Source organism: Apodemus sylvaticus, chromosome 15, assembly GCF_947179515.1.
Source record: "Apodemus sylvaticus chromosome 15, mApoSyl1.1, whole genome shotgun sequence".
NCBI classification, from domain to species: Eukaryota; Metazoa; Chordata; class Mammalia; order Rodentia; family Muridae; genus Apodemus; species Apodemus sylvaticus.
In genome coordinates this window covers 83,195,067-83,221,740 of record NC_067486.1, presented here as the reverse complement: position 1 = coordinate 83,221,740, position 26,674 = coordinate 83,195,067, and the positions used below count along the sequence as shown (strand labels likewise).

Here is a 26,674-nt window from a genome sequence, read left to right as displayed (position 1 = left end):
CCGCGCTCTGGGCACCCTAGACTCCTCTCCAGTCGCAGGCCGGCTAGCCCTGCACCCGGTACCCACCGGTCCGCGCCTGTGCCTCGCGCCCAGGTGAGCGCCCCGCCCGGCGCCAGGCCCCGCCCCGGCCCCGCCCCGCCCGGGCCGGCGGGGAGACCGGGCGGATTCCGCACGTCAAACCACATGATCCCATAAAACATTCATCCGCTCCCGGCCCGCGCTGCAAGCGCCCCGCCAGTCCGCGCCGCCGCCCTCGCCCTGTGCGCCCGCAGCCCGCGAGCCCAGCCCGGCCCGGTAGAGCGGAGCGCCCGAGCCTCGTCCCGCGGCCGGGCCGGGACCGGGCCGGAGTGGCGGCGCCTGGATGCGGACCCGGCCGCGCGCAGACGGGCGCCCGCCCCGAAGCCGCTTCCAGTGCCCGACGCGCCCCGCTCGACCCCGAAGATGAAGAGGGCGTCCTCCGGAGGTGAGTGTCAGCGCCGCTCCGGAGCCGGGCTGCCGCGGGGCGGGGCGGGGGAGACGCAGGGCATGGCTCTGCCGGAGCTGGAGTCGGGTCGCCGGTCGCTCCCGAGGGCCACCGCAGTGCCACGCCGCGCGCTGGCCGCTAGCAACTGGGCCCTGGGAGGGCGGAGCCCGCGGCAGCCGCAAAAGTTGCAGCTTTGCGGGAAAGTTGATAGCGACGGCGGGGCCAGGGATGGCGGGTCCGAGGTTCCAGATGTTGGACCGGGCCGGGTGGAGACTGAGGGCTGGAAGGGCGGGGTCCCACCTGAGAGCGCAAAGGCGGTGAATGGGTTAATGAGCGGGTTTGCAGAAATGTGGGCACCGGACCGAAATGGGGTCTGTCCAGCGAACCCTGCTCAGAAGAAGCTGTTTCTTTGGGGTCAAACGGTGTAGGGATGAATAGGGGTGTCGGGAGCAGCAGAGGGCGTGGGGGACAGGGCGATCCCAGAGCTGTCCCTGGAGCAGGTAGAGAGGAGGACACACACACACACACACACACACAAAGCAATGTCTCCTCCTCGGAGATCGGGAGGGCTCCTGAGAGTGAGAGGCTCCATTGAGGGGCGTTGGTGCTGGAAACACCCCCTCCTTGGCAGCCCTGTGGGATTCCCTCCTCCCATCCGAATGTGAAACCCCCACAGTAGGGGCAAGGGAGGATGGGCTTCGTGCAGGTTGGACATGCCTTACCTGGAGAATCTGGAGTGAACACATTGCCTTCCCCAGGTACCCACCCTATCTACCCTGCTGATGTCCATGGTGCCGCAGGCTGCACACACGTTTCTTTGCACGTGTCTACGTGGGCTACATACAGCCTTGCACACCTCCAGTGCACACTCATACCCAAATCTGTCCTAGTGTGCACATGCACATAAACGCTATAGGCACATCCCTGTACCCTGTGCATATCTCTGTCCTCACGCCTGCCTACACACCTTTGAGCATACATGCATTTATGCAGCGATCTTCATGCTTAGCGCATGCTGGGGCCCCTTAACAGGATCCACTCACATGGAGACATGCTTGAATTTTGAGTAGGGATGCTCTGGGCAGCGGGAGCCACAGACAGAGGGGCAAGTCCTGGAGTCTCCTTCACAGTGCTTGCAAGGGTCTCTGTGTGCAAGTACACGTGTGTAATACGGTATGTATCTGCACATATGTGATTGTGTGCATGACCATGAGTGCCTTTAAACATATCTTCATGTTTCCGTTTGTCTCAGAGTGTGGGTGCCCTTGTGTACATAGGAGGGCTATGTCTATACCCTGCCCAAATCTGGACCAAAAGCCTTCAGAATGTATTTAGGGGTTTTATTCAGTGTCTCCAGCGCAAGCTGTGAGGTGCTGAGTCTGCCAGCTGCTCTCTCAAAAGCCAGGGTTGGGGCCGTGGTGGTCTATGGTGGGCTGGAATCTACCCGGGCAGGGAAGATCTACTTCCCAGCTTGATGTCACCACCATGATAAAGGGTCTGACCCTGGGAACACTTGGCTGCCTCTGCAGTTCCACCAACTAGGGCATCCGACTCAGCATGGCCACTGAGAGGCCCAGCCTTTAGCACATTCGCTGTTCTACCCGGGTGACCTTCTGGTGAGCGGCTCTGGTGCTCACCTAGCTCAGGTGTTGTGCGGGGTCATACCTGGCCACTCCCTTCACTAAGCCCCAGGCCTGTCTTCCCATCTCTGACGCTGCATTGTCTCTGGTCCTACTGCAGTCCAGGGGAGGAAGGTCTTCCAAGGCAAGACCTCAGCCAGCTGTGGGCTGCACCAGATCCCACCTGGCAAAGGGAGCTCACGGAGCCAGCCGCTGTTTCCTTAAAGAGCCGTCTCTCTGTCTCAGCCTTCCCCATCTGTGATTAGGCCAGCAGTCTGGAGTTGTTTGCAGCATTTCTAAGCTCATGTCCAGTGGGGTCAGCCCAATTTTCCCGAGGAGGTGGCTCTGTTTGTTTTAATTTCCCATACAATATGTTTTGATTATATTCTTTCCCTCCTCAGCTCCTCCCAGATCCTCCTCCCTAACAACCAACCAACTCCATGTTCTCTCTCTCAAACAAAATAAAACAAAGCCAAGAAAAATAGCAAAACCAAAAGAAAGAAAGAAATTCAAAATAGACAAACTAAAGAAAGAAAATCAGTAAGACCAAAAAAAAAAAAAATGGAACAGAAAGGTCCATTCTGTGCTAGTCACTGACTCCTGGGCATGGGGCCTCCTGGATTGAGACAGGGTCTTGCTGTGGCCCTGGCCTGGACCTCTCTATGTAGAACAGATATTCTTGATCTCAGAGACGTGCTTGAGTGCTGGGATTAACCATGCCTGGCTCCCAAGGGGTTTTTATTGTTTTGTTTAGAAGCAGGTGTAACCACATAGCCTAAGCTGGCCTTAAACTTGGAATCCCGCCTCAGCCTCTCAAGTATTGGAATCTCCTGTCTAAGCCACTAAACTTTGCTCCCAAGGTTTGGCCCCCTAGTATTTCTGCTTTAAAAGTCCCCAAATGTACTTTTTCAACTCCTAGTCAATAGGGGTTTTCCTGGGATGCCTGCCAAAGGAGGCCCCTCCTTCCTCCTGGAAGATATGTTGGGGTATTGAGGGAGATGGTGAGCTGGGAGAGGGGCGGAAGTGAGGCTGTGTCTCTGCCCTGGGCCAACAGGGCCCTGGTAGCCCCTCTGTACCTGTTTCCTTCAAGCAGGACTGACCTGTGGTTACAGAGTAAGAGTCGGCTAGTGGGGTCATCTAGTAAAGGGGCAGCAGCCAAGAGGAGGAGACCCCTCAAGGCTGACCCAAGCACTGGTCAAGGTGCTCAATAGCTTGTTGTCTTGGAGGGCTAAGGGCTGACTCCTGGCTGTGAAGAAGCCAAGATTTGTTGCTGTTGTTTGTTGCAAGTGGTAAGTTGTCTGTGAGGGGCAGGGTCTGCGGGATCAGGCCTCCCTCTTGCTATCCACGCCTGGCTTTAGCACCCTTTCCTTGCCAGACTCCTGGCACCATGCCTTCCTTTGGAGAGAAAAGGTTCAGCTGGGAGTGGAGGCAGAGGGAGCCCTTCTGCAATCCTGGGCCCAGGGCCCGGAAAGTCTCCCAGAAATCTCAAGCTGTGCACTCATGAAAGGGGTTTCTCTCTCTCTCTCTCTCTCTCTCTCTCTCTCTCTCTCTCTCTCTTTGTGTGTGTGTGTGTGTGTGTGTGTGTGTGTGTGTGTGTGTGCGCGCGCGCGCGCGCGCCTGTGTGTGGAAGGACCTGACTGTGTCATAGTTACAATGCCCCTGGCACTGGCTTGTGCCTGGTCAGTGAAGTTGATGCTGCCCTGCCCCCACTCTCCCCCTGCCCTGCTCCATTCTGTGAGTTTTGACTTCCGCCTCAGGCAGGGCTCCCTGACTCTCAGCCGCCCGCCAGAGCCTGGACCCTCACATCCCTAAGAGCTGTTTTTGTGTCTCTTCAGGGCCTGGCGTCCTCTGCAGCCTTCCATGTGCCTGCCCTGTGGCCTGGCTACACCCAGCCAAGGTCACCTGTGCCAGCCACGTGGCTAAGTCCCAGATGCTGTATTTGTTCACTACCCTCTGTCACTCACCCGTTCCTTTGTGGCCTGCAGATCCTCCTCTGATCAGACCATGAAGGGGGTGAATCCTTACCTCATTGATTCCAGGGTTAAATGTATTGAGAGACAGGTGACTGACCACGGCCATCAGTGGGAGCCTAGCAGTGGAAGTAGGGGACAGGCCTCCCATCTCCCTGCCTGTCCCCAGAGTGCGTGGGCCTGGCTAGGTCCCATCACACCCGGTGTTTGGTACTGCGGTTTCTTCTTTTGTCACTGTATTTTAAACACTTTGCACATCGAGAACTATTCTTGTGAATCATACTTAACTGGTGAGTGTGGAATCCCTTCCTGAGAAAGCACCAAGATGTACTTGTTTAAACCTAGCTCGGCCTTTTGCATCGCCTTCAGCCATGCAGCCCCCCTCCCCATATACATCCATCTCCACAAGTGCTCAGTGAAGGGCATCGGGGCCAGGGTGTGTACCCCTTCCTATTCACCTGGGCCAACTTCCAGCCATGCCTACTGCTGCCCCACCCCACCGCCAGCCATCTGAGTCTTTTGATACACGTCAGGTGTGGATGACATGGTAAGTGGACCAGGATTCCAGCTGTAAGGAGGGCCATCTGTCCAACGGGCCCTTTGGGGCTCCTCTCTCCAGTCCTGTCCCCAGAGCTCCTGGGTACCTTGTCTGCTGTGGCTGGTTGGAGGCTGGTTGAGGTGATTGAGGTGTCCCTGTGGGGAGGCGCTGAGCAGGCAGAAGCCAGCCTCCCTGTGGTGTCCCGGGTGGACCTGGCAGTCAGTAAGGCTCATCCAGTGACATCTCAGGAGCTACCTAGCTTCACAGCTTCGAGGGGCAGGCTGCCCAGGGTGCTCTTTGGCCCTCCTGGGAATTGGGAATTGGAGTTTCATAGAATACAGTTGGATTTCTTTCCTTTCCTTTTCATTTTTCTCCTCTTCCTCTTCTTCCTCCTCCTCACCCTCCACCTCTTCCTCCTCTTCCTCTTTCTTGTTTTTTGAGACAGGGTTTCTCTGTGTATCCCTGGCTGTCCTAGAACTCATTCTGTAGACCAGGCTGACCTCAAACTTAGAGATCTGCCTGCCTCTGCCTCCCGAGTACTGGGGATAAAGGTGTGTGCCACCACTGCTAAGCTATTGTTGGATATCAAATGAAGGTTTTATGATCAACTTTGGGGTGGGCTGGGTTAAGTTGCTGACACAAAATCTTTCCCAAAGGGCACCTCCAAAGCCTGGGTTTCAGATGGGGCAGGCATCTCCAAACTATGCACCAAACTCCATGGCCTGGCGTACTCGCAATGCCATTTTGGGAAATACTGATGAGGCAGAGGGTCAGGGGATGGACAGATCATCCCACACCAAGCAGCACCCATGGGGCACCTGGTGGATGGAGGGACAGGTTTCTCCTGGAGTTGTAAGGCAATGTGCAAATTTAACCTTTGGATTTATGACTCTATTTCTTTGCAGCAAATGTCACGGGAAATGTCAGGCAAAGGCTGAAGCTGGGTGAGGGGCCCACTGAGGTAGGGGGTGGGGCTGAACATGTTAGAGTGCCCAGGGTCTCAAACCAGAGGGAGGCTCTAGGGTGCTCACTGCCTCCTGGGAGCCCTCTCAGATTGTCCCTGTCCAGCCTGCAATCCCCTACACAGTGTCCTCAATGTGTCCCAGCTATTATGACCTTGTTAAGATGCTGGCTTTCCTCACCCTCCTGCTAGGGCCCAGATGGGGACAGCTTGGGAACCTGCCAGAAGTGCCCCCTCCCCCGAGTCCAGCCAGCCACAGGATCAGCTCATGCAGTACTGACTTGCTGTGTGACCTTGGGCCTCACCAGCCTTTGCTGGTCACTGAAGGTGTCATCTGTAATCCTGTTTACCTGTAATCCTGGGGCTTCTAGTTTAGTGCCCTAAGAACCAGAAAAACACAGAGTTCTCAAGATTTGGGGTGCTGCTCTCTAGGAGAGATTATAGGGAACCGTGCATGGCAACAGTGGGGTGCCTTTTGGCACGTGAGCCCAGAGCAGGCCTCGCATACTGTAGGTGCACAGGAAACGTGGACGGGGCACAGAGGGTGCCATCCTCTAAGGACCCACACCCTGCCCGTTGCCCCCTTGTGCCCAGCTCCACCGGGCCAGGCAGTAGTTAATGAACAATAACTGCCTCCCTGCCAAGTGCCAGGCTGCTTCGTTCCCAAGACCACTCGGCCTGTACCCGTCTTAGCCAGCTAGGCTCGGGTCACCTCGGGGTCACCAGCTTGAGCATCTGCCGGGTGACACAGGGGTAGACAGGCACCTGGGTGCTGCTCACACCAGCGAAGTCTCTTGTCTTTGCTGATTCCCAGACACTTCCCAACTGATAGCACATTTCCCCAGCTGTGTTCCACTGAGCATCCTGGTTTCCCCAGATTCAAGCCCATGGCAGCATATCCTCTGCGTCCATCGTCTGAGTCTGGAGTCAGTGCCTCCCCCTCTCACCCCTGAAGACAGTCCAGTGTCCATTCTGACCTCTGGGCTTCCCCTCTAGCCCTCACTGCAAACCCCTCAGAGCCACCCATCCCTGGCTCCCTAGCTCGGATGCCAGGCCACCCCAGGCCCTTGCCTCCTCTCTCATCTTCCCTGTTAGCCTCTGAGCCTGCCTGACGTCCACCCTGGCCGCCCCAGAGGAGTAAAGTCTTGCTCACTTTCTCTCAAGGTGGGCTAGAAGATCTTGTGTACGAACGGACCCTTCCACCCTTGGTGGGGGAACCTCTTGCTCCCTGGGCTCCAGCCTCCCTCCCCATCTCTGCATCCTCCAAGCAGCCCCACCCTGGCATGAGGCTTTAGGGAACATGAGCAATGAGCAGCCACACCAGCAGATAGCTACAGAGGGAGGTCCAGCGAGCGGCTGCATTCTCCACCGCCACCCGCTTGCCCCTGTCTCTGTTGGGAAATACCCAAGCTCACGGCCCTCAGGACTAGCAGCCTGGGCAGCCTTGTTGGCCAAGATGGTGCAGGTAAGAGCTTCAGAACCCAAAGGCGGATGCTGGCTCCTGAGCTGCCCTGTTGGCATGGAAGGTGTGAAGGTGGACGTGCTGGTGAAAGCCAGCTGACCACAGGGAGCTTGATTTGCCATGCTGGCCAGTTCCCGGTTATCCGCGTGATGAGACTCCTCCCAGCAGGCTATGGAAACTGAGGCTGGGATGGCTTTGGAGCCCTTTGTGGGAGACAAAGCCCCCAGTTCCTGTACTTCCTCTAACTCTTGGTCAGTCTCACCTACCATTACCCTACCTCTGGACAGAAAATGGCTATAGGTGCGGGGACCTTACGAGGCACTGAGGGTACAGGAAGGGCCCATGCTGGAGCTGCCCTGCTCGCCAGCAGCCTTTCTGCCCAGAGAGTCCTTGCCAGCTGTCGTGGGTGGAACAGTGTTCTAACTTATGGTCACTGGACTGAGAGGACATGGAGGGTGAGGGAGAGGACACTGGCTCCAGGCATGCCCAGTAGCTGGGGAGGGCAGACAGGAAGCTAGGGTCTCCATACCTTTGAGAAATGTGAGGTGTAGCTTGACCCCTGGGAAGGAGCCTGACCTTGTGAACTTGGCTGCTCCGGAAACTTGGAGGCCTTTGTCTTTCTATTCAGCTTGCGGGGCCACGAGAGGGGCTGCTTGTATTCATACCTGGTCCTTGGAAGCAGTTCAGGCAGTGGACCCTAAAACTGCAGCTGGAAACAGAATTCCACCGAGAGACCAGGTAGCTGCTGTCCCGAGCCTGGCCAGCCTCCAGAAGAGCAGTCCAGGGAGGGCTGCGGGCCAGCCAAGGTCGCCCAGAGTGTGCTGCTGGCAGTGCCCATGGCTGCTTCTGCCTCCGTGCTACCCCACAGTGGTTCCTTCCATGGCTCTCTGCCCTGTTCCCCTGATAGGCTCTCAGTCTTCATCTGCCTTGGTTGAGATGTGTCCACAGAGTGTATGGAGTGGGCATGAGGGTGGCATGGGAGCCTGGCAGGGCTGACTCCATAGATCTCCTTGAGAGCTGTAGACACAAACCTTCAGCTCTGTCTGAGGACATAGCAGGACTGTTGGTGTTCCCCACTAAGTGTCCCTGGCCTACCTGTATGGCCCTGGGTGTGCCCGATCCTCTGGGAGGACCCACTGTGAGCAGGTCGCACTTTAGGTGGGTTTTCCTTGCAGGAAGGCCTCAGGTGGCACTGGCTTCTCTCTCCTTCTTCCCAGCAGTCTTCCTGGTACCACCAGTTACAGGCCATTCCTGGGCAGTGGAGATCTTGAGATCTTAGTAACATCTTTTCTCCCCAAGCCGTTTGGGGCCCCAAGGAGATGTCTTCAAATCTCAAGACGGAATAGTGTGAGTGTCAACATAGTGGCAAGAGGACCCCAAGACCTGTCCTTTTGGGCCGGCCCCCTGGAGGCCCGCCCCCTGGAGGCCCGCCCCCTGGAGGCCCGCCCCCTGGAGGCCCGCCCCCTGGAGGCCCGCCCCCTGGAGGCCCGCCCCCTGGAGGCCCGCCCCCTGGAGGCCCGCCCCCTGGAGGCCCGCCCCCTCGAGGCCCGCCCCCTCGAGGCCCGCCCCCTCTGTGGGGTTTCTCCCTCCCTAGCCAAACTGGCCCTTTGGTCAAGGGGAGGGAACCTGGCTGCTATGGTGTCAGAGCAGATGTCCCTTTGCTCCATGGGAGCAGGGCTACCAGGGCAGGCTGGCCTTTGGGCAGGGGGAGAAAGGAGTCAGGGGAGGAGCTCACTGCGGGAGGCGAGGCCCCAGCAGGATGCCCTCGTGGCTCTGTGTGTTCTGCAGCCTGACACGTGGTCTCTGCACACTGGGCCGTGTCGGGGCTGTCTTTCATCTCCCTGCCTCGGCCCCAATTTATGTCAGGCAAAGCTGACACGAGGACAGGTGTGACAAGTGTCTGGCTTCCTGTTCGAAAATTGGCAAAAGAAAAACTCTTCCCATAAAGATATTCCATCCCATCCTTCCTGGATGTCAGCAGAGAGCCCGTCACAGCAGAGACAGATGGCGGCCCTAACGCACGCCATCCTTCCCCTGCTGCCGGAGCCACAGCCTGGCTACAAGGTGGCTCAAGGTGTCCTCGAGGTGGGTGGTGGCGGTGAGGCATCAGACCTCTTCAGAGCCCTCCCTACCACCGAAGGCTACGGTCATTCCCAGCCCTCCCATAGGGTCTCAGTGATATGCAGCAACTCCAGGAGCAGTGGCGTATACACTTGAGTCCCTGGTGGCCCCAGCATCTCTACCACACTCCCCCTCCCAAGACAGCTACCCAGACCCAAAACCTCAGGGGATGAATTCCCAGGGATCCCCAGGCCCACGGGTCATATGACCATCTTTATCAGCTGTGGCCACAGCCTCGGGGAGGGCAGGGTTTGCTAATGTGATTCTGCGGTGGCAGATAGGGAGGGAAAGGCTCTCAGCCCAGGGCCTCACTTAAGGCCGGGTTGTGTGTGGATACTCATTGTCCTTGCTTACCTGGGAACAAGGTAGGGAAGACCTGATCTGCCCTAGCTGATGCCCTGGACCCTACAGCCCCATGGACAGAGCTTGTATGCACTGGCCGGAGGAGGGCTCCAGAGTCCCCTGTATGTCTGAAGTGCACAGGAGCAAAGGTCAGGACTGGTGACAGAGTGAGTACTTAGAGAAGGCCTTCAGGCCTTGGCCTGGGAACAAGGGAGTTTTGCCCAGAGGGGAGTTGCTTGAAGCCTTGCAGGAGGGACAGGAAGGGCAGTGCTGGGCTTTCTCCTCCACAGGGTGGGGCCGTTTCCTCGGGGAGAGGCTGAGTGCGCTGGCAGCTCTGAGCTGGTGGCCAGGACAGTTCTCATGCAGCCTCGACACAGCTGCCCCTCGTGAGCTGTTGTCAACCCCATCATGGCTCCTGATCCAGGTGAAAGAGTAAACTCAGGTTGGGGGCCCCCAGTTCCCCCAATACAAGTGGATCCAGGGCTCCCAACCCCTGATAGACACAGGGATGCCCTGCAAGGTAGACTGGTGTGCAGGGGCCTCGGGGCACAGGGCTGTTGATGCATTTCTTTCTGCCTACTCTGGCTTCAATGTGACACCAAAGAGAACAAGCAGGAAACATTTTGGATTTTTTTTCCTGGTTTCTCCCCTCCCAGAAAACATTTTGGATTTTACCAGATCATACTTATGTCTGAAAAATCTGAAAAGAATACTCCAAAGTTTTGAGAAGGAGGTTGTACCAGCTCACACTGCCGTAACAAAATACCGTGAACTAGGCATCACAAATAGCAGAAATTAATTTTCTCTCAGTTCTAGAGGCTAGAACTCCAGGATCAGAGTGCCAACACAGTCAGATTCTAGTGAGCTACTTGTTCCTGTCTGGCAGATGATTTTCTTGCTGTAGGAAATGGCCTCTCTGGGTTTCTTCTAGGCCATAGATCCATCTCAAAGCCTCACCTAAGACCTTATCCAACCCTAACCACTTCCCACTAACTGATACCTTCATATCAGGGGTAGGGCTACTGATTACACACCTAATGACCCAACATTTGGGGGCCGAGGCAGAACGATCAACAGTTCCAGGCCTGGCTCAGCAGGTAAAGGCACAGGCTGCCCCTCCTGAAGGCCTCAGGCTTGGCTCCCAGTACCCAGAGCCCACATGATATCTTATAACCTTCTGTAACTCTGGTCCCGGGGAATCTAGTGTCCCTTCTGGCTCTGGGAGCATGGTACCCACGTGGTATACAGGCAGCATAACACCCATACACACAAACAGGAAAATAAGATGAGGAGTCCCAAGCTAACTGTCCTCTCACCTCACAGAGGTGCACCCAGGGCCCACGTCGGGCCCCGCTCGGGCCCTTCACGGCTCTCACCGGAGGGCTTCAGGAGGCACATTCCTCCTTCCTGGTCATAGTCTTAATGAGTCTGTAAAGCTGAACCCCACTTTCTTTCCTCCCTGGAGCCCAGTACAAGAGGGTTCCAGAGAACCTGAGCCTCTGGTGCTCTACGAATGAATGAATGAGTGAATGAATGAATTAGTAACTGACTCAATAAATAATAAAATAGCCCTGGGGATTGGGACTTTGGGCATATGTTTTGGGGGAGTCTGAGCATAGTGGCTCATGCTCTACCCCTTCTACGTGACAGCTGAAACGGGGTGTCCTCTAGGGTCTGAGACCAGCCTAGATTACTAGCCTGGGGTGTCCTACAGTATAAGACATTGTCTCAAAAAAAAAAAAGGTGTTGGTGGGGAGGGACAGTCCGAACACCCATCTCTAACGGAAGTGAAGTCACTCTTGAGGGCCACTCACAGAAACTCAGAACTTGGGTGCACAAGCCTCCCCCAAGCAGGAGAGGGTCACTGTTACTCCAGCCTGAGCATCCTCAGGAAGCCATCTCGACAGCTACACAAAGTCTGCCATTTGCCTATAGTGGACATATTGTTGCATGTGACAAACAGGCATGGAGCTCCTACTGTATGCCTGTCATGAGGCACGGTTCTGCCCCATGGTGCCCACAGCCCATGACAGAAACAGGCAGCAGAGGCGCTAGCTAGGCCTCTGTCCAGCCGCTGTGGGGCCGATGAGAACCCTGGCACTGAGGGTCTCTGGGTTGTACTTCACCTGTGCCACCCTCTCCTGCCTTACAGCTAAGAAACCCAGGCTCCAGGGCATCAGCTATGACTGAACTGCCCCGTGATGCTGGTCTTAAGGGTGACCTGCCTAATTTCTGGCTTCCAAATCCTCAAGGGTCACATGGGACTAACCCACAGGCCAACTCATGACCATCCACGCCTACAGCAGCCACCCAAAACAGCTGAGGAGTGTCTGGGGTCTGGTTGGAGGAGGATCTGTTTGGCCTGCTGGACACAGGATTTTAAATACCCATTCCCAAGAAGAGGTGCTAACTGATGTAGGACCTGGTTACTGGGCTTCATGTGTTGGAATAGGAACACTAGAAACCTAGGCCCTCTAAAGGACCTTCTTGCATTGGGCTTCAGGGAGGGGAGAAAACATGTTCTGTGGAATCATTAAGATTATGACCAGGAAAGAGGTAAGTGCTTTTTGAAGCTCGCCAGTGGGAGCCATGAAGGGCTGAGAGGTAAAAGTCAGGGCTCCCAGGTCCCCAAGAGTCACATGGGAGAGATAGCCAGATCTAGGTATGGCTCCTGGCACTGCTGGCTGTGCTGTGGTCACTGGAGAAGTCCTCAGTGGGGCCTAGGGCCTGTTAGGGAGGGGACTCGCCCAGTCTGGTCCTTCCTCAGCGCAGAAGGAACCTGGGACCTTGACTGGTAGAGTTTCCTTTTGAGACAGGGTCTCTCACCAAACCTAGAGCCTGCTTGCTAATTTGTCTAGCCTGACTGACCAGCGAGCTCTCAGCTTCCTGGCCTTGTCCCTCCTCTGACTCCCCAGTTCTGAAGTGAGAGGTTCACACTTCCGGCTGCATCTGGCTATTCTGTGGGTGCTGGGTGTCCTAGCTCAGGCCCTCACATCTGCACAGCAAGCGCTTTTTCAACGGAGCTTTGCATTTTTTAGAGCTGCAAGCCAGGGCAGCGGGAAGGCCGCAGAGAGGCTGAGGTACCGCCCAGGAGTGAGGTTAGAAGTACCTGGTCTCCTGGCTTCACAGCCCCATGGCTCCCCTCCCCATGCTGGCCATGGCGTCCTAAATGCAGCAGCAGCAGCAGCAGCAGCAGCAGCAGGATGTAGCCAGAATCCAGTGACCTCCTTTTCTGTATGAGGCAGTAGTGCCTGGCTCCCACCCGCCAAGGTGAGAAGCCACCAACAATTTCCATTCCAAATTGATTTCAAATAAGCAAGCGTTATCACACACAATCATATAGGAATAATTTATCACTCGTTAATAAAAGAGCAATTACTTATCCTCATTGCCCCCACCTGTGTGCTCTGGGCTCTGTTGCAGGTTGGAGCCCTGAGAAACAGAAACTGAGGACCTGGGGTTGAGTCCCATCTCCATACAAGTTGGCCCTTACGGAGGCTCAACTGCTTCCCCACCCCCCAAGACCATCTGAGATGAAGGCTGAAGGCTAAACAGGGTGTGGCGTGGCGGGGGCTGGGGGTGAGGGCGGCAACAGTGAGCAGAGAGTGGCCTGTGGGAAGCGTCTGGGTCAGGGCCAGTCAGGGCGATAGAACCAGAGCCAAATGGATGAGGAGGGCCATTGGGGTTGGAGGGACAGTGACTACAGCGCAGGACCTGTGGGCATCCCTTCAAGTGTCTGAGCGGCAGAAGCCCCATAGCAGAGAATGTGGGGTGGGTCGGGGCCCCAGGTCCGCGTCAGCCACCTCGGCTGCTCAGGGGCCACCACAGAGACTTGCATGCCCTGCTCAGGATGCTTCCCAGTTCTCAGGAGGACTCACCCTCTCTTCTCTTTCACCTTCCTTCATTTCTCCTCAGCTTACAGCTGACTGTAGAGTATTTCTTTCTCTTCTTGCCCCACCTCCTGGGAGAGCAAGCCCTTCACTGCATCATTCCATTGTCCCGGGGTCCCATCCTGGGCCCTTGTCCTGCCGCCCCAGGATGTTCTCCTTTCGTGGGATGCACACTAACTTCTGTGACTGTTTTTGTTTCAACTGACGCATCTGTAAGGACAGTACAGTGAAGCTCTGTCCAAGCCCTCCCGTGTTTACAAATGTGTTCGAGCCGGACTGGCTGGACCAGACTCCCATGTTTGAAAAGCCTTTGTGAGTCTTGCAGTCCTGCAGTTCCCTGGCACGCAGGGGGCTCTGGGGAGCTTCAGTACCACCTGGCACTGTTCATAACCTGCTTTCCCTCCTGGAACCTCTCAGTCCCCAGGAGCCTGAAGTTTGCTGTGAATGCCCAGTGACGGTCCCGATCCTTGGCTCTAGGAGTGGCATTATTTCTTGGATAAGTTTTTACCTCCACCTTCTGTTTTCCCTTCATACAAATGCCCTAAAACACAGTTGACCTACATTTGCCCATTGAATCTCATTCAGTTTTTCTTTTTGTTTTTCTTTCTGGAAGATTTCCTTGACCTTGTTTTCCAGCCCTTCTATTGATTCTTTTAATTTTAGCAATTCTATTTTTAATTTCTAGACACTCTTGTTCTTGACTCCTTGGTCATAGCACCCTGTTCTTGCTTTAAATCCACTCTGTCCCTGGGTGGACCAGTTAGAATTTGCCCCTAATTTCTGACTCTTCCTGACCCTTTACCTGCTACCTCTTGAGTTCCTTTGCTGTCCACCTCTGTGCCTTTCACAGCTGTGATGGTTGCTGGTCACTTCTTCAAGGGAAGCGGGTTCAGGGTTCTGCTGAGATGGGACATGTGAACTGGCAGGTTCCAAGCCATCAAGTAGGAGCTGCCCTGGGCTTCCCCCCTATGCCAAGAGCAGAGACCCTTTCTCTGCACGTCTCTCTACTCCCGACTCTCCACAGGGCGTGCTCCTGGGCCACCATCATTTCAGAGGAGAGTGAACAGGGGTCAGTATGTAGCTCATAGAGTTTGATGGTGGTGGCTGGGTGGAGCAGAAAGCGCAGTTATACCTGGTGATTAAGTTGCTGTGGCTGACACTGCCTGAGTTCAGGTCTCTTGCAGAGTGTGGCGGGCTGTGGTGTGTAGCCCCCCCACCCCCCCCACACACACACAAGCCAGCAAGACTGCTAAGACGATTTTCAGGAAGGCAGCACACAGCTCCAAATATGCTAAAGGCACAGTCTAACTGCCACTGTCCTCTGGTACAGGCACAGCATTCTCTGCATAGAGCAGGGACAGAGTGGCTTGTGACTGCTACAGCAAAGGGGTCTTGCGACTCCTCTGTGTTGAGCTGTATTTCATCTTCTCCAACTCCTCATTTGCACCACAGTGACCAAGGTCAGGCATAGAGGCTGGAAATACCAGTCCTGGGTGTCAAGCCATAGGCTAACTTCTGGGGAAGCAGGATACTAACTCCAGCCCAGACCTGGCTAGGGATACTTCAGTGCGAATTCAAGGCTATAGATTCCTGGAGGGGTGGTGACTGACAGGCTCAGGGGACCTGGCCTCTTCTGTAGGTACTCTAAAAGTGGGTGGAAGTTACATTTGAGCCTCAATCTCCAGCCAGCCCAAGGAAGAAGGCTCGGACCAAGAGTGAGGTGCTGTGGGGGATCAAGGAGGCCAGAATAGCTGTCTCTTCCTGCCCTGCGGTCCTTGGGATCTTGGGTGAGCTTGTAGGGATCCTGGGGCCAAGGGGTGGGCCTTGTCTCCTCATCTCACTGGTGTCTTATTGGGCCTTTATGTGTGGACTAGAAATAATGGTCACCTACTCACTGTGTAATGGGGTGTCTTGGTCACTGTGCCATTGCTGTGAAGAGACGCCATGACCAAGGCAACTTGAATGAAAAAAAGCATTTAATTGGGACTGGCTCTCAGTTTCAGAGGCTTAGTCCATTATCATCACGACAGGGAGCATGGTGGCAGGCAGGCCTGGCGCAGGAGGAGCTGAGAGCTACATCCTGCTCCCCACGCAGAGTGAGTGACTAGACCTGACATGCTCACCTCAAAGCCCACCTCGGGTGACATACTTCCTCCAACGAGGCCGCGCCATGGGCCCGAACCTCAAACTGTGATCCAAAAGGAACCTTTCCTCCCTAAAAAGCTGACTCAGATTTTGTCACAGTGACAGAAAGCTGACTAACGTGTGACCGTGACTGTTAAGTGATGGTCGAGGTCCAGTAATGATGGTGATTATGACAGTGTTGATGCTAATGACAGACAGCGACAGTGGTGACGGCGGCAGCCAGGGTGGTGGTGATGGTGATGGTGACGGCCACAGTGATGGTGATGCTGGTGATGACAGCAATGATGATGCCCACATGATAATGGCAGCAGAAGATACCTGTTACCCACTTTCGGTTTGTGATCCTGGCTGTGGGTCTGCATGAGTACTGGCTCTGAGGTCGTCAGAAGTGGTCCAGACCTTCCTGTTTACCAAAAAGTACTTCCTTTACCTTTCCTGGGTTATGTCTTCTCACCTGTTTCTTAACTGTGAATGTCTATTAGCCAAGGCTAGACTCTTGAGGTCTTCGGAGGTTTATCGGGTGCTAGCTTACTCCCATGTCCTGTGCTCCCATTCCCGCTCAGACCAAGAACTGATGACTGTGAGTCAGGGCCAGCTCCTAGGGCCAGGCCAGAGCCTCTGAAACAGTTTGCAGTAAAGGGTCTGACGTCAAGGCTCTGCAAAATTCTGGAGGTGATTATTCTGGCATAGCAGGACTAGCATCCAGCAGACCCACCTGAGCTGAGCCACTACCAACCCCAAACCCACCTCCTCCACATTTGTTTCCATGTTAGGGCCCTTGTCCCTCCTTCCCAGAAGAGTAGTGGCCCTACTGCTTCCTCCTGATACCTGGGACAGCTTTTCATCTCTTTCTTAAAAATAGTTTCGGTTAGCTGGGCAGTGGTGGTGCACGCCTGTAATCCTAGCACTCCGGAAGGCAGAGGCAGGAGGATTTCTGAGTTCAAGGCCAGCCTGGTCTACAGAGTGAGTTCCAGGACACTACACAGAGAAACCCTGTCTCCAAAAAAAAAAAAAAAATCCAAAAAACAAACAAACAAAAAAATAGTTTCGGTCTTTTGGCTTGTTCTTTTAAGCCAAGTGTATAGGTGTGAGCCCTGTGCATGCTTTGTGCTCTCAGAGCTCGGAAGAGGGCATGAGCTCCCCAGGACCTACACTTAAAAGTCATTGTGAGCTGCTACGTGAGTGCTGGGAACCAGTGTGGCCTCTAGGAGGGCAGCGAGTGCTCAGGACTTCTGAGCCACCTCTCTGAGCCTGATTGTTCTCCACAGGATGGCCTCAAACGCCTTTCCTCCCTGCCTCCACTCCCAATTTCAAGAGTAAAGTGTCGCCTGCTGCCCCCAGCTTGGTCTGGGGTTTTTGAGAGAGGTCTTGCTGTGGCTGGCCGTCAGCTCATGATCCTCCTTCCTCAGTTTCCCACTTTGATTTCCGGGTGTTATGCTTGCTTAGTTACATGCCTCCTGACAGTGTCCTTAGCAAGACACTTGATTTCCCACAACCCGAAGAGGGTTTCACTACTCACTACCTCCACATGTTCGCTCCAGTCCCTCTGAATGATGGCCGTGCCCAGGGTTCCCCTATGCTAACCCTACACTAAGGTGAGAGGCCACTGTGCTCAGTCCACCCAGCCACGAGGGCTTGGCAGGAGCAATGAATAAATAGCCTCCTCTGACTGCAGGGTTCCTTTTCCTTAGGCAGGAGGCTGAGTGCCCTTGGCTGAGCCCTTGTGAGTGTTAAGATAGCCACACTGCACACAGCAGGTGTTCAGTCACAAAGCAGGTCGGCAAACTTCCTGTAAGAGGGCCCAGCATTGTGGGCCACGCCATGTGTGGTGCCAGCGTCACTGCGCCCAAAGCAGCCTGGATCGTGGGTGAGCACGGAGATGTGGCTGCACGCCAAGGAAACAGCTTATTGCTAATGGAACAGCCCGCTCTTGGGCTCTCGAGTGTTGGGGCCCCTCAGCCTTTCTTCCAGCTCTGTGGGCTTGGTGCTTTGGCCTTAGAGGACAATTCCGACGGGCACATCTAGCTGAAGAGGATTCTATACTCACTCTTGGACCCCTCGTTCCCACTGGCACTCCCTGCCTGTCCTGCTGCCACCACTAGCTCTGTGACAGAAGTCTCTGGAGGCCGGGGTGGCCCAGTTTAGGAGGGCATGCTGAGGCCTCATCCACTGGCCATCTCTAGTGGAGTCCTGTCCGCCTTCTTTTTCCTGAGGAGTGGCCGAGAGGCACAATCAGTGGGTCCCAGAGGGTGGGCACCAGAGGGTGCAGGCTGTCGGCAGCCTCAAGGCCTGCGTTGCCTTTTTATAGAAACTGTCCAGCCTGGGCAGAGACCCCCGCCTGCCCGATTGATCATGTTCTACAAATGCACGGTCCATGACCGTGGAGAGGCGTCACCTACCTCCTCCCACCGCAGGGTAGCGGACCGTCCTCTGGGTCCTGCCGTCTGCACAGCCATCTGTACCAGCCCATGCCCCTGCACCCAAGGGTTACCGGCTTCTATGAGACTTTCACTCTGTTTTGCATACTGCAAATGACAAATGTCTGCCCTCCCCACCCCAATTGCTTGTCCCCTCATCCACGGTCTCATCTCCTAGTCAAGGCCTAGTACATACAAGTAGCACATGCATCCCAAGACCTGTACTTACTGTGTTGACACTCAGGGCCTCATGAGCCAGCAACAGATTCAGGGACAGGACAGGTGATCCAGGGCTCTGTCTAGGATACTTGTCCCAGGGGATTTGAGGCACAGAAGGCAGAATCCAGTACTACAGACCTTGCCAGGCAGAGCACGCCATCCTGGACAGCATCAGGAAAGCAAGAGTTGGGGGGCGGGGTGGGGGAGGGGAAACTTGCATGGCAGTCCAGGGGCTTGGGTGTCATAGGAGGCCTATGGGAGGGATATGCCAGTCCTTGCTTAGTTCCACATTAGTGTCCCTGGGGCTGAAGCAGAGACTGGAAGATAGATTGAATTAGCAGCAGGACCACAGAGGAGGCCTGGGGGCGAGAGGCAGGTAATTAGGCAGCAGGTGTTTGTTGGCTAGCAGCTGCCTGTCAGGGCGGGAGACACTGAGTTGGATGGGCTTCAGCCAGGCAGAACCTCGAGGAACTCCACCATAGGCACACAGAGCAGGGATCTCAAGGCGGGGCCCGGGAGGTGAGCACGGGTGAGGCTCGGGAGCTCCTTAAGCAAGCAGTGGACAGGGACAGAAATGGATTCCTAGGAGAGACAGACACTTGTAATCCCAGCTACTCGGGAGGCTGAGATAGGAGCACTGCGAGTTAAAGGCCAGCGTGGGCACCCTCATGCCCGCCCCTCTGTGAGGCAGAGGAGGTGGGTTTCTGTGGGTTCTCTGAGGACAGGAGGATGACCTGACATAGTCAAAAGCCACTTTCAAGAGCTCTGCTCTTGAAAGCAGTACGTCAAGCAGCCAGAACACTGAGCCAGGCCTCAGTTTCCCCATTGCTAGGTCCGGGCCCCAGGTGCGTCAGTGTGAGTCTCAGGGCAAGTGACCCTGCCTATTACCGACCTGGCCCGTTCTGCTCGATAGTCAGGATCAATAAGGAACAAGGCCTCCAGGGATCAGGATGGGGCAGCAGAGGCTGGTGACCACACCCTCAGGAGACCCAGGGTGTGGGCTGTCCTCTGGAAGCTGCCGCTACCTTCCTGTCCCCCTTACTGTGCTCTGGGGAGGGCCTGGGAAACACAGTGTGGATACAAGCTGTCATCGTGCGTGTCTGTAGCCAATGATGGATGGAAGGTGGGCAGCATGTGGGTGAGAAGGGAGTGAATGTGGGGGTGCAGATGGGGTGGGGTCAGCAGAGATGCGCTAGACCCAGGGAAGGAGGTGTCCACTCTGCAGTGTGGGGGTGACTCTGTCTGGCCAACCTCTCCTGGAGCTATTTCTGGTCTTGTATGCTGAACTGTTGTGCCTTGTAACTGTGGTCTCTTCTGCGCTGCTTCAGCCCAGCCCCTTCCACGGCCTCCAGAGCCCGGCTTTGTATATCTATGGTGATATCGGCAGATATCCTCCCAGCCCTGGACAGCACGGCAGACGCCCATGCTCCCGTGCCTGTCCAACAGACCAGCCGTCTAGCACCCGTTGGCTGGCCTGGCCATGTGGCAATTGTCCTTCATGAACTGGCTAGACTGTCCTTGACAGCACTTCAGGTAGCACGCGCCCTGTCTCCCACTCCTGCTTCCTCTTACACTGCCTCAGTATGTGAGCAGGGCTTCACTCCCCACTGCCTTGGTTTCCTGATCTGTGAGACAGACTGCTGCTGCTGAATGAATTCCTTCGTGGCACTAAGGCTTTTATACCTCAAGTAGTATATCTGGTAGGCTCCTCCAAAGTCCATGGAGTAGAGATTTGTACTTGGAGACACCCATCGGCCCTGAGGGCACCCAGCTGGGAGAAGGATGAAAGCCAGCGCCCAGGGTCTGTGAGCCTGGGAACTTGCACTGTTTCTTGGTCTCATCAGGTGAGGACAAGAGGCCATCCCCAGGGGATGTCAGGCTTGGCTAGGGTGGCGTGTGGAGTGCACTCAAGACCGCAGTGGGTTAGGAAGATGCTAAAGAAGGCAGTCTCCGCCCGCTCGCCCGCTCGGCAGTTCACTAGGCTGCTGCTGCTGACCTCAGCAGTGCCTGCCTGCTGCCTCAAATGGCTGCCGGGCGGGCGAGGCCCCGGAGCCTCTCACCCTACCTGGCCCCTCCCCCCCTTTCTCCCTGCTCACATCCCCTCCTCCCTGGATTCCTTCCTTGGCCCCTGCCCTCTTCCTGCCTCCTATTTCCTCTCCTTTCCGTTCCCCTCCTCTTCCATCTTCCATCTCTACTCTCCTGTCCCCCCACCCTCCCACCCCCCTCACCCCCCTCACCCCGCATCCCTCTCTCCTTCCCTCTCCCCATTCCCTCATCAATGAATGTGAATATGGGCTCTTGACTCAAAAGGGCTGCGGGCGCCAGATGAATAGCCCAGTGGCTGTATCCTGCCTGATCTGGCTGCCCCAGGTGGAGAAGGAGCCTGGGGTCTGTACCCAGTTATTGTCCTCCCTGGGGAATCCCAGAGCCCTGTGCACTAGGAAGCCAGTCCTTTCGCACTATCACCTGCATGTCCCTGTGACTCCCTAGATGACCTGAGCTGAGCCAGAAGCCACTGGCCATGACCTAGTTCCAACGGTCAGTTAGTTCCCCATGGAAAAGCCCTGGAGAAGACCCACGCACAGGTCTGATGAAAACTGACTTAAGTATAGCTAGAGAAATATAAAAAGCTATATGCATAGCTGACAAGGCTGGCTCAAGTGGATGTAGGGTTCTGACGGTGTCTCTGCGTGGATGCCGTGTGAGAGAGATGGGCCTCCCAGGACCACTCTCTGCCCATGTGTGCATGCCAGGTGCTTTCTGGGAATGGGCACGTGAATGAGACTGGTTGGGAGTGTCAGGTGCAGGCTACAGGGAGGCCAGAGGGCTAGGCTGCTCTGCAGAAGGAAGGTCCGCCCGTGAGAACTGGTAGGCAGGTTTGCAAAAAAAAAAAAAATGGGAATGGAGGGGTCCAGACCTGAGGCCTTGTGGCTCAGGGCACTGCAGAAAGCACAGAATGAGCCGGCAAGGCCTGCAAGGTGGCAGACAGAGAGACGGAACAGGGCAGCCCAGCGGTGAGGTCAGGGGACAGTCTCACAACGCCTGGTCAGGTGTTTGGGGTATTTCCCCAAACCCCTGCTGTGAGCACACACGATGCTGCAAAGTTGGGTTTGATTAGCTCATAAAAAGATGCCCCCTCATGCTTGCTCAGCTCAGCAGTTGCCATGGAGACCAGCGGGCAGGCCCCAAGGGGGGCCAGGCTGGAGCCAATTACTGTGGCTACGGCAGAAGAGCCTACCCCAGCCCCTGTGCTGACAGGGTAGGTGAGAAGGGCCGCCTCTCAGAAGTTGATTTCCAACAGAAACACAGCTGTGTCTTTTACCTTCCTCCTGGCAAGGCTGAGCACAGCATAGCAGCTCCGATGGTTGCCCACCTTCCGCTGTGGCTCAGCCCTGGGGACCCCGACCACAGCTGAGTTAGCTCTGGGCGACCTCGGGACTGGGGGCTACAGCCTGTCTCAGTGATGTGGTGGGTGGCACAGAGAGCCTGTGCTGCTTTGAGTGTCTGTGAGGTCCAGTCAGCAGCATGACATTGTAGGTGACCGGCAGCCTTTAGCAAGACTGGGCTGACAAAATGACCTACCTGTCACCCATGGCAGTAAAATCTCCAGCCTGGCTATGGGGACTTGAAAGCCCCCCACTTACCCAGTCCTGGGTCCTGAGTTCAAGACCAGGAAATGCTGTACCCATGGTATAGCAGATAGGGCGTCATGGGGTGCTGACACGGCCAGGCCCCACTGTCCCAGGAAGGACATGTGAGAAGAGAGGACGCTAGCTGCTTAGACAGAGCCTCGAACCCATGTGCAGCTCACACATGGCCCGCCAGGGAGGCGCGTCCATGTACTGGGGGCTTCTGGGCCTGCCTTGCCACCATGGTTGCCAACAAATGACTCAAAGCCCAGCAAACCCAAGCTCTCCAAAGAACGCCACTGAGAAGTGAGGGTCCCAGGGCCTGGAAGCGGGCCTGGCTGTTAGGCTGGTCTGGCCTGTGGGGCTCAGGATCTAGAGCAACAGCGGCATACTCTCAAGAGGACCCTTTATGGTAAGGGGTCCAGTGAGAAGTCCCCAGAAGCTAAGACTCGGTGAGGAAAGCTAGCTCCTAGCCTGCCCCTCCTCCCCCTTGTCACTGCTACTCCAAGCAACTAGCCAGCCTTGGCCTCCTGTCTGCAGAATCCTGCTCCCAGCTAGCTGCCAACACAGGTGTTAGCTGTCAATGGAGGTGTTAGCTGATAAGCCATAACCCTCCCAGGGGGATTCACATTTTAATAGACTCACTCCTGAAAGAGCCTTCAGCATTCAAAAGGATGGGGCTCTAGTGACAGGCCAAGAAGCTTTTTCCTAGGGATGTGGCACCCCCACCCCTAGCTGCAGTCTGCCCAATTTATATAGGTCCTTGGCCACACCCAGGTATATCTGGCCCAGAGACTAGGATGGGGCGTAGTGCCTTGGGACCACTAAGAGAAGTGGGGTGGCAACAGGGATGGATGGGCAGGAAGGCTGAGAAGGGATAGGACAGCGAACGAGGCCGGGGAGGAGGCTACGGCAGTGTTCACAGCGGAAGTGCTTAAAAGGGAGGCTGTGTGGAGGAGGAACAGCCTGCCCTGAGGGCCTGGGAGAGGCTCCTGGGGTGGGATCCTGTGCCCGCCCTCCCTCCCTCCCTCCCTCCCTGCCTTCTCCAGGCCCCTCTTCCTTGTTAGTAGAGGTGCTAGTGAGAAGGCCTACCCTAGCCTCAGGAAACCTCTACAGGCAAAGGGAGCCCTCCAGGGGCTGCGAATTCTCCATGCAAGTATATTTCCTATTTGGCATGAGGGTGTCCCTAGATTCGCAGTTGTCAGAGGTCCTCAGGAGCTGTGCACGACTGGGCTGGGCCTGGATGGTGAGCCTCAGGCCCTCCGCTGCAGCCTGGGCCAAGGGACAAGGCCAGTCTCGGGCTGCGTGTCTCAGGCCGCTCCTATAGTGTCTTCCTGAGAGCTAGACTCACCCTCTTCCATCTTAACCTGTGACCTGATGGAGTTGATTTGGGCCAACCAAGGAAAATCAACCTTAGAGCAGTGAGGGCAAGCAGCAGCCGGGCCCGGGGCTCTTTGGTGTGTTGGAGCCCTGAGCTGGCGCTGGCACTGCCCCGGAAGGCCTTCAGATGTGTGCTCTAGCCCTGTGAGGTAAAGCGACAGTCATGTCAGCAGGTGTACGCGGTAGGGTGGCATGGGGGTTGGGGGTTCAGACATGATCACCAGTGTGGTCTGTGCCCAGTATTGTCTGTATGGAGTGGGAGGCAGAGCTCCTCCATCCCCATTCCCAGGGCGGCCAGCCTTTGCCCCGCCCAGCCCCCTGGAGGCCCTACTCCAGGGGAATTGCTTCCTGCTCCAGCTCTCACCTCTTAGGGCTTCTGTCTGACCACCTTTTCCTCTGCCTACAGGAAGCCGACTGCTGGCGTGGGTGTTATGGCTACAGGCCTGGAGAGTAGCAACACCGTGCCCTGGTGCTTGTGTGTGCTACAACGAGCCCAAGGTAACAACAAGCTGCCCCCAGCAGGGCCTGCAGGCTGTGCCCACTGGCATCCCAGCCTCTAGCCAGCGAATCTTCCTGCATGGCAACCGAATCTCTCACGTGCCAGCTGCTAGCTTCCAGTCATGCCGAAATCTCACTATCCTGTGGCTGCACTCTAACGCGCTGGCCCGGATCGATGCCTCTGCCTTCACTGGTCTGACCCTCCTGGAGCAACTAGATCTTAGTGATAATGCACAGCTTCGTGTCGTGGACCCTACGACATTCCGCGGCCTGGGCCGCCTGCACACACTGCACCTGGACCGATGCGGCCTGCAGGAGCTGGGTCCCGGTCTGTTCCGTGGACTAGCAGCGCTACAGTACCTCTACCTACAAGACAACAATCTGCAGGCGCTCCCTGACAACACCTTCCGAGACCTGGGCAACCTCACGCATCTCTTTCTGCATGGCAACCGTATCCCCAGTGTGCCTGAGCACGCTCTCCGTGGCCTGCACAGTCTTGACCGCCTCCTCTTGCACCAGAACCATGTGGCTCGTGTGCACCCACATGCCTTCCGGGACCTTGGCCGCCTCATGACCCTCTACCTGTTTGCCAACAACCTCTCCATGCTGCCTGCAGAGGTCCTGGTGCCCCTGAGGTCTCTGCAGTACCTGCGACTCAATGACAACCCCTGGGTGTGTGACTGCCGGGCACGTCCACTCTGGGCCTGGCTGCAGAAATTCCGAGGATCCTCGTCAGAGGTGCCCTGCAACCTGCCCCCACGCCTGGCAGGCCGTGATCTCAAGCGCCTCGTTGCCAGTGACCTAGAGGGTTGTGCTGTGGCTTCAGGGCCCTTCCGTCCCATGCAGACCAGTCAGCTCACTGATGAAGAGCTGCTGGGCCTCCCCAAGTGCTGCCAGCCGGATGCTGCAGACAAAGCCTCAGTACTGGAACCCGGGAGGCCAGCTTCTGCTGGGAATGCCCTCAAGGGACGTGTGCCTCCTGGTGACACTCCTCCGGGCAATGGCTCAGGCCCTCGGCACATCAATGATTCTCCATTTGGGACTTTGCCCAGCTCTGCAGAGCCCCCACTGACTGCCCTGCGGCCCGGGGGTTCTGAACCACCAGGACTGCCCACCACTGGTCCCCGCAGGAGGCCAGGCTGTTCTCGGAAGAATCGCACCCGCAGCCACTGCCGCCTGGGCCAGGCAGGAAGTGGGAGCAGTGGAACCGGGGATGCAGAGGGTTCAGGGGCCCTGCCTGCTCTGGCCTGCAGTCTTGCTCCTCTGGGCCTTGCACTGGTACTTTGGACAGTGCTTGGGCCCTGCTGACCAGCCACCAGGTGTGTGTACATATGGGGTCTCCCTCCACGCCGCCAGCCAGAGCCAGGGACAGGCTCTGAGGGGCAGGCCAGGCCCTCCCTGACAGATGCCTCCCCACCAGCCCACCCCCATCTCCACCCCATCATGTTTACAGGGTTCCGGGGGTGGCGTTTGTTCCAGAACGCCGCCTCCCACCCGGATCGCGGTATATAGAGATATGAATTTTATTTTACTTGTGTAAAATATCGGATGACGTGGAATAAAGAGCTCTTTTCTTAAGCTGTGGCCTCTTGGGCTGCGGTACTGTGGGTGGTGAGAAACGAGGGTGGGTCCCAGCATAGCATCTCCTTCAGACACTGGCACAGAAGGCCTGAGAGGAGATAGAACTACCCACCCTCATTGGTAGGGCAGTTTGGGCTGAAAGGGGGGATGACGTGGGGGTGGGGGCTCACATATGGGAGAGAGGTGACATTCTCACCACCCTCCAGCTGCACCAATGTGCTTGCCCCATTGCTGACTTCCATGAGCTCAGCCAACGTCTCTGTGAGCTGGGCTGACTATAAACTCAGCAATATATGGTTCTAAACAAGCTCAGTTTTATGAGGACATCTTCTCTGGGGTTGTCCGGCCCGGGGGAGGCTGAGAGCCAGTGAGGTATAAAGACCATGCTCCCCACTTGGGAATGACCAGGAATGGGGTGGCCTTGAAGGAGAGCTAAAGCTCAGGCAGCCTGTGTGCACCCTCATACCCTGCCGGGTCACAGCCTGTGTGCACCCTCATACCCTGCCCCGTCACAGCCTGTGTGCACCCTCATACCCTGCCCCGTCACAGCCTGTGTGCACCCTCATACCCTGCCGGGTCACAGCCTGTGTGCACCCTCATACCCTGCCCCGTCACAGCCTGTGTGCACCCTCATACCCTGCCCCGTCACAGCCTGTGTGCACCCTCATACCCTGCCGGGTCACAGCCTGTGTGCACCCTCATACCCTGCCGGGTCACAGCCTGTGTGCACCCTCATACCCTGCCCCATCACAGCCTGTGTGCACCCTCATACCCTGCCCCATCACAGCCTGTGTGCACCCTCATACCCTGCCGGGTCACAGCCTGTGTGCACCCTCATACCCTGCCCCGTCACAGCCTGTGTACACCCTCATACCCTGCCCTGTCACAGCCTGTGTGCACCCTCATACCCTGCTCTATCACAGCCTGTGTGCACCCTCATCCCCTGCCCCGTCACAGCCTGTGTGCACCCTCATACCCTGCCCCGTCACAGCCTGTGTGCACCCTCATCCCCTGCCCCGTCACAGCCCTCATGCCTTGGGGCCTCATATCACCCCACAGCACTTGAGGATACATGTGGCCATGAATACACGTGAGCACAGAGCAGACACACATTGCAGAGCAGGAGCCACACAGACAACACGTGTGTGTGCATGTGCTTAAAACAGCACAGGAAGAAGATGCATGTGTGAGTCTCTGAGGCCTAGGCTCAAGAGGCCTCAGACACAGAAGGAAAGGAACCACTTGGCCAGAAACGAGTGAGGAAGTAGTCGGTCGTGAGGGGAACAGGAAGGGGTCTGCCTCCCCCACCAGGGCAAAAGCTGGGAGAATGGGGAAAATGCAGGGACGTGGGGGAGGGAATTGGGGGAGCCAGATGGCCGTGGGGGCGGCCAGGGAGCCAGAAGCTCAGGGGGAGGCTGTGTGGAGCAGTGTACTCAGTA

At 56.5% G+C, this 26,674-nt stretch overlaps 1 protein-coding gene across 1 annotated transcript; it reads left to right on the top strand.

Annotated features, from left to right (window-relative positions):
• Positions 1–164: 164 nt before the first annotated feature.
• Positions 165–24,967, top strand: Rtn4r (reticulon 4 receptor). The gene is made up of 2 exons (XM_052158335.1): positions 165–463; positions 23,563–24,967. The coding sequence occupies exons 1-2, from the start codon at positions 442–444 to the stop codon at positions 24,960–24,962; spliced, it is 1,422 nt and encodes a 473-aa protein (XP_052014295.1). The 5' UTR covers positions 165–441; the 3' UTR covers positions 24,963–24,967.
• The last annotated feature ends 1,707 nt before the right edge of the window (positions 24,968–26,674 follow it).

Excerpts from the sequence above, each read along its gene's own strand:
- Rtn4r (XM_052158335.1), top strand. The coding sequence starts at position 442 with ATGAAGAGGGCGTCCTCCGGAG. Across the intron at positions 464-23,562 it reads GAAGAGGGCGTCCTCCGGAG|GAAGCCGACTGCTGGCGTGG; the intron begins GTGAGTGTCAGC and ends CTCTGCCTACAG.